The sequence below is a fragment of the Alexandromys fortis genome, unplaced genomic scaffold (genome assembly GCF_014885135.2).
Source record: "Alexandromys fortis isolate MF-2015 unplaced genomic scaffold, M_Fortis_MF-2015_v1.1 scaffold_16, whole genome shotgun sequence".
Classification (NCBI taxonomy): domain Eukaryota; kingdom Metazoa; phylum Chordata; class Mammalia; order Rodentia; family Cricetidae; genus Alexandromys; species Alexandromys fortis.
This window is the reverse complement of record NW_026067893.1, coordinates 4,104,308-4,116,170: the sequence shown is the minus strand read 5'-3', so window position 1 is coordinate 4,116,170 and position 11,863 is coordinate 4,104,308. Positions and strand designations below refer to the sequence as shown.

General features: G+C 39.7%; 1 protein-coding gene across 3 annotated transcripts in view; it reads right to left on the bottom strand.

The window, feature by feature from the left end:
• Positions 1-1,874: 1,874 nt before the first annotated feature.
• Ccdc186 (coiled-coil domain containing 186) overlaps positions 1,875-11,863 on the bottom strand; it is a 32,661-nt gene continuing 22,672 nt past the window's right edge. For all 3 annotated transcript variants that reach the window (XM_050146156.1, XM_050146166.1, XM_050146148.1), the window contains 5 exons: positions 10,851-11,040; positions 9,686-9,766; positions 7,596-7,806; positions 6,269-6,488; positions 1,875-5,626 (listed from right to left, as the gene is read on the bottom strand). In XM_050146156.1, the coding sequence (XP_050002113.1) occupies positions 5,543-5,626; positions 6,269-6,488; positions 7,596-7,806; positions 9,686-9,766; positions 10,851-11,040 (786 nt within the window). In that variant the 3' untranslated portion in view covers positions 1,875-5,542. The remainder of the gene's footprint in view (positions 5,627-6,268; positions 6,489-7,595; positions 7,807-9,685; positions 9,767-10,850; positions 11,041-11,863) is intronic.

Below are 11,863 nucleotides of genomic sequence, written 5' to 3'. Positions count from 1 at the left end.
CCCGGGACTGCACAGTGAGTTCAACGACAGCCTGGCCAACTTGTAAGTCTCGGCTCAGGATAGAGGGCCAGTGATAACACGGTTCAGCGGTGTGGCACCTCACCCGTGACAGCTAAGGCACTAGTACCCCTCAAGTCACCTTTAAGTTCCGTAACAAGGAATCAGAGCAGTCCGTCAACCATTCCACAAGTCTTCTCCTTCCTACCCCATGCACCCAACACATGACACACTGATGTAGGAAGGTCATCTGTCTATGTGCTAATTTCATTGGTTAATAAACTGCCTTGGTCTTTTGATAGGCCAGCCCTTGGGTGGAGTAGACAGAACAGAATTCTGGGAGGAAGAAGGCAGTGAGGCAGACACCATAGCTCTCCTCTCAGAGATGGACACAGGTTAGAATCTTCCCGGTAAGCCACCACCTTGTGGTGCTACACACATTAATAAAAATGGGTTAATCAAGATGTGAGAGTTAGCCAGTAAGAGGCTAAAACTAATAGGCCAGGCAGTGTTTAAATGAATACAATTTGTGTGTGGTTATTTCGGGTGTAAAGCCAACCATACAGGATCTGGGCGGGATGAAAAGCAGGCCTTCTTGCCTCTTCACTACAACACAGACACACCCACCTCTATGTCTTTGGAATGTATCTTCTACAATCTTTTTAAAAAAAAAAAACAGAAATGCTCAACTACTTTGCTGCTTATCACTACATACAATTCTCTAGCTTGACTGGTAATCAGGGGATCACCAAACACCTTCCCTGAAAGTCCTATTAGTTAAGGGCTGCCAACTATGGGCGGCATCTGGTCTACATCCGGCCCACAGCATTGGGAACAAGTCACTTCCACCTAAACTGAAGTTCCATCCATGCTGCTTAGTTACTATTGCCCCCAATACCTGGAACAGTTCAGATTTATTTTAGCCATTTCCAAGGTAGGAGAAATGCAACAAAGATTACGGCAAGGGCAGCAGAGCTGTGCACTAAGGGGGTGCTCACAACACAGGTCCAATAAAAGCCACTTGAAAGTGCTTGAGGCAAGAGACATGGGAGGGTACTGAACCCACCTCCCGCCCTTACAGTTTTCATTAGCACTAAAGACAAAAACTTCAAAAATGTGTGTATGCAGTCTCTCGAAGTAAATGTAGCTCCTGGTCTATTGTATCTGGAAACTGCCATGTCAAAGGATGGGCAGTCCAGAAAAAAGCATGGCCCTAGGGAAATGAAAGATGACTGGAAATTCCCCATGTTCCTTCCACCCGAGGTGCTGTTTTACACAAACTGTTTCTTAGATGTTAGTCGATGACTAGCCAGTAGAAGCAGGATGTGTGAGCACATATGCACTGGTTCCTGAAAGGCAACTACAGAGGACACTGTGGAAGCCGCCATCGCTGTCAGGTACCGCATTCTACAGATTTGAATTTCAGGGCAGGATGCACCAGAACCCCAGAGAGATGCAAGGCAACACCAATGATGTGAAATACTCACTGTGTGCTAACACATTTTGTGCACAGAAAGGTTCTTAATTGTTAAAGAAGCTGGAAACCGTGGGCACAGGACCACAGTTTTGTGAAACGTCAGATTGTACCACAAGGTTACCAGCCAGAAGGAAACTTTCTAGTCTGTGGAACTAACGTTTTCTATAAAATACCCAGTTTTGCTATCTATAGTTTAAATTTAAAATGAAATCTGGCATTCAACTTAACCTTACTTCAATCATATTTGATAGGATAAAGATACATATGAGAAGCAAGAATAATCAGTCTAGTTTAAAAGCCAAAATCAAGCAGTTTATAAGAGTCTTGCTGCTGGTGGAGAACGTTTGTTTAGCCATGTGAAATGTGTAAGTCATACAGACGCCACCGAGACACAGCTTGGTAAACAGGCACTGCTTATTTAATAAGGTACAGAATATACAGACCCCTGAAGAGCATCGCTTTATACAGAGTATGTACAGAGTGCACAGTGTAATCCAAGGGTAGCTATACAACGTGGACGTCCACGCAGTCACGAAGGACAGCCGTGTGCAGTTCAGGAGTCCATTCGAGAAGAAACATATACATTTCAATATGCAACTAAGTTTTCATTTAGTTTGCTTTCTCAATGATTTCTCTTGTTCACCTCTGGACAATCTTCCAGTCACTAGTGCCACCAACTAGATTAACAGTGTTAGTGTGAACTCCTCGCTGGACAAAAAAAAAAAAAAATCTCCAAAAGCAGATTAGTAGAGTCAACAGTCCCAAGGCGTGAATGACCTTATTTATAAAAAATATCCTTACCAGAGCAACATATATCACATTTACATTATTAATAGTTTCCGAGTTTTTTTCTTTCAGATTTTAGCCTAAATTTTCTTGTAAAAATATTTAGAAAATATTCGACATCCTGTAGAGAGAATTTGGAAGGCTGAACGACAGACAGACTCATTTGGGGTGTCAAGAAGGTGATGAAGGTCTAACACCATGCTACGGTCTTCAGGCTTCCCCTTCCCAAGTGAGATGTGCAGAAGCACCATGGAAACAGCACTGTGCTCGCAGTGTTCCCCAGTGAGAGCTCCAGGTTGGGCTGGGACTGTCGAGCTGTCTACTGTGCAAATCGATCAACTTTCTTCTCAGCCCAGTAACGGGCTGATGCGGGAGCGAGGTCTGAAGACCTGTTCTGCTGTTGTCATGGGACCACTAGTTCCTAGAGACTGGAAAGTCATAACCACGGTTCCTCTAGGTGCCGGACAAGGTGTCTATTATGCAAATATGTTTCTTAAATGAATAAATGACATGTGTAGTCTTGTTGAACCACTTTAAATAGTTACATATAACAAAACAAAATAACCAACAATTGTTCATTCTGTCCAAGCTCACCATGTTCAACCCCTGAGACTGTTTTAACAATCAAAACAGGGGGGTTCAGGAAAAAATGAGCAATGAGCATTCACTTTCAAATGAGAACAGGGAAAATGTACACACACACACAGACAGAAAGACACACACACAGATACACAGACAGACACAAATACACATACACACAGATACACACACACAGACACACATGCAGACAGATAGACACAGATACACACACACAGACACACACAATTTCTTGCCCAAGGATACCAAAGTATTATTAAATAACTAAAACAGTCCTTCACATTTGTAACTAACAATGATCAAATACAACAAGTCTCTCTGGGTTCTCAGGTTCTTTCCTCCACATACTCAATCAGTAGGAGGACCCGAGAAATCTGGAGTGGAGCCGTTTATAAATCAGTCAGAAGGTTCTCTCCTCAGCACACGCGTTTTTATACATCACTTTGATCAGTCCTGACCATGTATGTAAGGACACAGGAGATGGCAAGTGAAAAAGAAAATAAGCCTTTTCCAGCTTTTAAGCCTCAGAGATAGGAAAAAGACAGTAGTATGATAAAAGTATGGCTTTTAGTAATATCTTTAATTATTCCATTATTAAGTTTTCCAAGTACATGATGGCATAAATATTAACACTATTTGTTCACTCTGTACTGAATGTATATATAATTTAAAGTATTCCATACACAGGTACAGAATACTGTGGACATGATCACTATTTGGTCACTGTTATGCATGTTTGTGTCTTGGAATTAGAAAATCCAATCACTTAACTTATGAATCAGTATCACCTGAAAAACCAGGGAAGTGTAGCTAAACTGACTGCTATGTAGACCTTTGGAGTGTTACAGCATGTCTAGGAATAAATGGGGGAAAATTCAGAATTTATTGCACTTACCCTATTTTTTTATTCTAATAAATTATTAAGAATAAAAAGAGCAAGACATTATGACTAATACTTTTTACAACTATTTAAAAATAAAACAACTTTGAACACATTTTCACTCTGAAGCTAAGAGATACTTTTTGGATAACAAGAGATATCACAAAAAGACACTATATTGACATCTAGTATTCAGTAAATTACATTTATAATCAATGTTAATTTAAGGAAATGTTAAAACACATTAAAAGGACATGATCCAAATTTTTAGAGCCCACACAATTCTATTTATAAAATGGGGCTCCACACAGCCCAGGCTGGCCTCCCATTCACTTTGTTCTTGAGGCTGCCCTTTAATTTTCCTGTACCTCCTGAGTGCTGGGGTTACAGGCAAGTGTTACTATGCCCGCTAGAGCCCATACAATTCTTTAAAGGTCTATCCCCTAAGTTCAAGTTCCTTAAGAGAAAAAAAATGCCCAAACACAAAACAAATAGAGGCTTGCCAATATGATCCAAGGTCTCCCAGGATATAGATGGTTTGAACATAATGCAGTGTTTAGGTTCTGGTAGGTGAGAAAAAAAATTCAATGACAAAAACATTGGTACTACAATTGGCAACATTTAAGTATACATCTTAAATACTGTAAATATCCAACAAGTACAACAATTTGGCTCTAAGTTCCTTTGGCTATGAAGATATAACTGTGTTTTAAATAATATAGTGAAACATCACATTTGGGGAAACAATGTTTCATTATGCTAATTAACTATCAAGAATGAAGAATGGGTGCACACATGAAAAGTTAACAGTGCTAAGTGTTGGTTTCTCTTGGGAATGTGGTCTTCATAAACCCCTTAACCCAGTGGTTGTTACATTTACTAGTGCCGCGACCCACAGGTTGAGAACCACTGCCGTAAGTCTGTCACATTTACCTCTACAAAGTGTCAGTAAAAACTAATGAATGTCAGTTTCAAAGTCTTCAGTTATCTGTTCTAATGATTGGATTCACTTCACATTTTAAAGTTTAACAAATCCACAGGACATTTTTAAGTATATACATTGTTTAAAATCATAGTTTAAATATAACTGAAGATTTAAAAAGTTCAACTAGTAACTCAAACAACTTAAATGTGAAAATGTAGCTATGCCAAATAAGGAAACCTGACAGACATAAATAGTGCCTGGTCACTGCTAGTTACCAAGAGCCAGCTTTTCTGTCTCGTTGTCATTAAAATCAGAATTAAGCATTCATATCCATCCTTATAGCACAACTCAAGGCTAATTGTGATGGGGTTTTGGGATGTTGCCCTGGCTGGCTTTGAACTCATGAGCTCCAGATCCTCCTTAGCCTTTGAAGTAGCTAGAACTACAGGGTGATCACTGTGCCCAGATCAAAACTGGAAAACTTCATGATTTCTCTATGTTTCTTTTTGTGCTGCAGAAACAATGAACGGATGGATGGAGAATACCTTTTTGCAAACACTTTCAAAGGAAGAAATCACTAAGGGAAGAATGATGGCAAACCCTTGTACTAATGTTTAGTTAGCACTTTAGGGCAATAAGCGAATTAGATGTTGAAGTCAGTGACAAGGGAGGGGGCTGAACTACAGCGCACAGAAAAGAACTTCACTGAGCTGACAGCTATGGCACACACATCAATGCACTCATGAAAGGGCAGTTCTACACAGGGAAGTAAAACGAATTTTTGATTAGTTGACACAAAGCAAGGACTGTTTCAGGACACTGGACAGTGGCACCTGCTGCTCTGTGGCTCTTGTCTGTCTACTGGGCAAGAACTTTTGTGTTAGGTTTTCTTCGTCCTCTGGTCCAGTTCATGCTGGTGTTTAATAAGGCGTTCTATTTCTGTTCCAAGTGTTTGCAGATTTTCCTTTAATAAGTGGGGAAGAGAAAACAGAAGTACTGAGTATAATACAAGTACCCTGTGAACTGCTTTTGCCTCAACTGTGAGACTGAGTGACTAGTTCTTGCTACTGATATAAACTAGACACATGTTTTAGTGAAATAGGTCTGTTCTTGTTTTTGAGACAGGGTTTCTCTTTGTAGTTCTAGCTGTCCTGGAACTCACTATGTAGACAGACCAGGCTAGTATCAAACTCACAAAACTCCTCCTGCCTCTGCCTCCCAGAAGTGCTAGGATTAAAGGCGTGTGCCACCACACTTGACCCAGTTATAATCTTTCACTGCAGCTATGTCAAGTTTTAATGCATAACGATTACTTAAGATTAAAAACTATTTTAAAAATCTATTAGTAGCTATCAAGGCCCATGCATAGCAAAGACAGAAAAGTTGGGTCTGACAATGGCTGAAAAAAAAGTCACAAAATACACTTAAAATACTATAATGTTAAAAAATTATAATTAATTACAGTCATATGGCAAAAGCCATCCACAGAGAAGTGCCTGACACTGACTTTATCTCTGGGTAGGTAAACAGCTGGTGCTAGCCAACTATGAAGAGGCATCTTTGTGCCACACTTAAGGAGTGGGAAATGAATAGGAAACACAAATACCTTCAAAGTAATATTTTTTAGCAATGTATCTTCCAAAACAGCCTGTAATTTCCGGTTGATTTCCAAAGAAAGCTCCAGAGTCAGCCCGCTGTCAGCGGGATGGGATGTGTATAGGGACGCCATGATGCCACCACGCCTACTCAAATGCACTTTGTTAAAATCAGACGCTTCTGAAGAAAGTGTGCCTGATTCTTCTCGTAAAATGTAACTCTGAATTATTCTGCAAAACAAAATGATACTCTGTGTGCTTGCAGAATAAAACCCTGGGAATTATAGGGATCAATTAATCATAAGCATAAAGATGATTAGCATAAAATATACATCTATTAGACCAATAACCTAAGTTGGCGTAGAATTTTCCTTACTACATGGTGTCCTAAACTGTCCCTTTTTCATTGTATTGGGGTATTTAAAGAAATATAAACACAGCTTTTTTGTTTCTTTCTGTACTTGTATGTAAATATTTAGTCATTACTTTATTGGTTTGATTTCTGTTAGTAGTTTCTATTAAACTCTATTTTGCCCTTTCTTTTAAAATCTACAAGCGAAATTTTCTATAGGTCTAAAATTATTTCAAAATAACTTTAAAAGGTTCAGGAGAAGACTTTCATATAAAGACAGCTCTTATTTAAGTGTGGTGTCTGTGAGAGGAATGTGATGCCACACAGTCTGTGGCTCAGCTAAGATGGGTTTGCAGTGTAGCTGGGGTCTGTCCCCTGCAGGTAAGAGCTGGTCTTATAAACTTAGTGCACTAACCTGAAGATTCAGAGAATCCACTCAGCAGAAGCATGAGTAGACCTAAGGAACTGATTAACCAGCCCCAAGTTTTATACCAAGAGGAGCTCAATTATTATCCCATTAGGTTTTGACCAGTAGGAAAAAAATTCTCAAAACTTCATATACCTTTTAAAAGCTAAATGCATTTTTAAAAAAATGTCCCAAGTTATTTAGTATGTTAAAAAGCAAAACCACTACCCCTCCACTCCCTCTCTCATCTTTCTCTCTCATTCATTCTCTCTCCTGATGTTTTACCTTTAAGGAGAAACTTGGTTTTCTTTCTCTTTGTATCCCCTAAACCTAGAATACAACAGGTGACCAAAAAAGACGGTGTACAGAATGCCAAAGGAATCACTAAGCCAAGCACAGAATCGCTTATAGTCCCAGCTACTCAAGGAGCTGATACCGAAGGATCACATGAGCCCAGGAATGCAACGCCAGCCTGGATAACATGGTGAACCCCATGGAAAAGACCAGCATTTCACCAGTTTCTGAGGGCATGCGAATGGCAGTCCTCTAACACAGGCTATACTACCACAGTAATACATACTTGGTTTTCTTTCTTATCTCTTCTACTAGTTGTTTGATGTGGTCCTCCATAAATTCTATCTTCTCATTCTTCCGGGCATGCACTTTCTGCAGCCTCACTATTCTCTCAATCAGCATGGCCTTGTCCACTTCTGGAAAGTTGTCCACAGCCACTGAGGAGCTGGTATTCTCTGGAGATCGATCTTCAGCACTGCTGCGAGCATTAAGTGACCCTGAAGACAGAAAAGCAAGTTCAGTCAGTGTGTGTGACCTAGGCCCCCTCATTTCATTCACAGTAACTGCCCAGTGTTGGGCAAAGGACACATAATGGGCTTCTTGTGACCGCCATTATTTTGTGAAAGCACAGATAACAGCAGCGGTCAGCAATGCCTGTTATGTCACACAGCATCAAGATGAAAAACTGACAACAGACAAAATCTTAAAAAAAGTAAAAAAGAATAGCAAGCTTAAAGAATTCAAAGAGTAAAACAATAAGGACATTAAGGTGAAAAAAGAAGGGTAGTGATGAGGGATTCCCCTCTGTATGCTATGAATATGTTATATTACCACTGATTCATATTAAAGAAGCTGTTTCAGCCAGTGGCTTAGTAGAGTAAAGCCAGGTGGGAAATCCGAACAGAGATACAGAGAGAAAGTAGGTAGAGTCAGGGAGACTCCATGTAGCTGCCGAAGGAGAAAGATGCTGGAACTTTACCAGGTAAGCCATAACATTGTGGCGATACACAGAATAGAAACGGGTTAATTTAAGATGTAAGAGTTAGGCAGGAATATGTCTAAGTCATTGGCCAACCAGTGTTGGATCATTTCGGGTCTGGATGGCAGGGAAACAAACAAGCAGTCTCTGTTTACAGGGTAGGAGAGGAAAAGAGGCATGTGTGGGAGGGGAGGACATACCTGTCAGACATTCTGCAGTATACAGAAGTGACCGACACACTGACAATAGAGGCAAAATCACTGTTCAAATCCACTTACTAGTCACATCACTAGTGTGTTTTGTACACGTTACCTCAGTGCCTAGGCTATTTCTGCTAACAATAGTGATTTACCTCATAGGACTGCTACCCTCATTTAGATGCCAGTACAATAATGCATGTAGTATCTGTGCTCCCCATGCCTAGACTATGTAAATGTCAGCATCCCAGCAGACCCCAGCAGATCAGTGTCTGAACCTCTTCACCTAACACGAATGGCCTCCTCAGTCCTGTCGCAGACCTGAGGAAATGATACCTTAGCCCCATTACACGACCAAGTAAGATGGGACCTAAGATACAGTGGCAATTTCGAACTAGGTACTTTCTGTTCACACATTCTGTTACTATGGTAACTACTGCTGAGGCTTTGACCCTAACACATAATTTTTATACTCTAACAGAAAGAAAACAAAGGATCAACAGAAAGGCAGAGACAGAGAAAAACAGAATACAGACACACAATTGTCTCTTTCATATGTGTGAAATCCCCATCTATAGGTTCAACAAACAACAAACTGGAAATACTTTTTAAAAAGTGTCTATACTGAACATATACAAATTTTTATGACCTAAACAAACAGCTCAATAACTATACTTTGGCATTCACTGTGTTATACCTGAGATATTATCTATACACTCTAGATGATTTAAAGTCTGTGGGAGGATGGCACAGATACACACAGAGACTGAACCATTTAAAAAAAGATTTTAGTATCCACTGCATGCTCTGAAACCAATCCCCTATCAAAGGAGAATTAGAGGCATAAAACCCGATGCTACAATAAGGATGGCCATTCCATCACTTCTTAGGTGTTAAAATTTGGAACAGAGTCCACATGATGATATGGCTGGATATAAATCTAAATTTCAGAAATTAAGAGGAAAGGCTGCACAGATACAAAAGTTCAGGCAAAGAAAATGGGCCTCATATAGAGCCCAAGACAAACCTGGAACCTTGCCAAAGAGTAGAATGTAAATATTTAATAAGGTATATTTTCTACAATATAATTAATTATATGTAATGCCTATTTTAAGCCTCATAATAAAACAAAGCATATAAATACTTCTTAAATTTTTTTTTTTTTTAAAAACAATTGCTACCAACTGAGCTCATTTTTACCTGATGAACTAGAACGGCTTCCCATGCTGCTGACTTCTTTATCATAGTTTCCATTCTCAGTCTGGTCTAATTTTCTCCGTGCTGAAAAAAAAGAAAGAGATCACTTGTGACAGTTTTAATCAACATTTATTTGCTCATGTCATGTGATATTTATTAACTGCTAGGGTCATTTGGGAAAAATGGCATAGAACACAGACAAAGGTTCTTGAGATGTATCTTAGAACACTGGAGGTGCCATTCATATAAAAATGACGTTTGGAAATGCACAGGTTAAATAAAAACAAAGACAACTGAGAGTAGCACTGTCTGGCTAACTTGTAGATCCTTCTCAATATCAGAAATCACTCCCAAATCTGCCTTCAGTTACATGTGTGAAAAAACAGGGCAAGAGAGATAGACCCGGGTCAATTCCCAGCACCCACGTGATGGCTCACAACCATCCATAATTCCAGTCCCAGAGGATCATGATGCCCATGAACAGCAGGTGTGCAGGCCAAATACCACACATATAAAAGCAGAGAGAGCTCAAGAAAACCAAACAACAACAAAACAACTGAATTCAGCTGGCCTTGAACTCACTATGTAGCTGAGGATGAACTTGATCCTGCAAGATTGCAGGCATACATTAGCATACATGAGTTTTAGGAGGGGGAAAATACATTTAAAATTTTTTTGTAGCTAGCTGGTGGTGGTGCACGCCTTTAATCCCAGCTCTCAGGAGGAAGAGGCAGGCGGATCTCTGTGAGTTTGAGGCCAGCTTGGCCTACAAGAGCTATTTCTAGGACAGGTACCAAAGCTACAGAGAAACCCTGTCTTGGAATGCAAAGTAAAAAGGTATAGATTCTCCCTCCCAATTGGCCAAAGGAATTTTTCTGATTTGTATATTCTATGGCTTTGTGAATAAACAGCCTTTAGCATGAGAGAAAACTATGTTCAGAACTGCAACCCTAGCCATCTTAGCAGTTTTAACTTACTCTGTGGATATAACACAGTGGCACACTCCTTTATTCCCAACCCTGAGGAGCGTGAGGCAGAAGACTGGGTATGTGGAGTCAGGAAGAGAGGCACAAGGATGATGGCATGTGGGTGCACACAGAGACGGCATGCCTCCCACAGCAGTCTCTAACACAGACATATGCTGGAGTCAACATGAAGACATGAGTACCTTGCTGAAGCTGTTTGCTAAGGTCCTTGATGTTAGCAGCGTGTTTGCGTCTCTGCGTCACCAAGTCGTCTTTCAGTTCCTCCACCTGGGTGCTCAGGGATTTAACTTCCATCTGCGCAGTGGAGAGCTCGGCCTGCAGGCTCTGGACTTCCTCTTTCCGTAGCTCTTCCTCTCTGAGCAATCTGCTCTCCTGAACAGAAAGTACCATATGGTTAAAAAGCATTCCCCACCCCACCCCCAATTATTGCTCATTTTAAAAACTTAAAAATATAAGGAAAAATAGATTCTGCTGTGACAGCTTCTGCCCATCTTTACCCAGCAGCCCAGCAAACATCAACATGGCGGGGGTGATGTTCAGTGTGGGACACATCTGTAGTGTAAGTCTCTGGATTTTTTTTAATTCAAAAGACTGAATCTATTTATTTATTTGTTTGTTTGTTTGTTATTTATATAATTTTATATATTGTTGAGACAAGGTCTTACTACATTCCTAATGACTCCCATTTATTCATTCGTTTATTTATCTATTGAAACAAGATCTCACTGTATTCCTGGCTGGCCTGAGAACTGCTTATGTAAACAAGGTTGGCTTGAACTCACAGAGTTCTACCTACCTCTGCCTTCAGAGTGCTGGGATTAAAGTTGTATGCCACCACTAGCCCTACTGGCTAAAATTATTTTTATGAGTAATTAGATGACACTTTTATTACCCAGGAATATTATACCTCTCTAAACTACCAAAATAAATAAATAAATAAATATCCTTAAAAAAAATTGAGCTTCTAGTTAAGAATAACAGAAATCATGGTTCCCGTATTTTAAAAAAATTCAATATTCTTTGTCATTTTAGAAAATTTTATTATATGAATTATATTCACTAAACAGAAAAGCAAATATATTTTTATAAAATTTAAAATTACCAGGTATTACTAAAAGAACCTAAACCTAATTACAGTATACTTTGATATTGTAAGAGAAATGCAACCTGTACTTCCTGCTATGTTGTTTTGAAA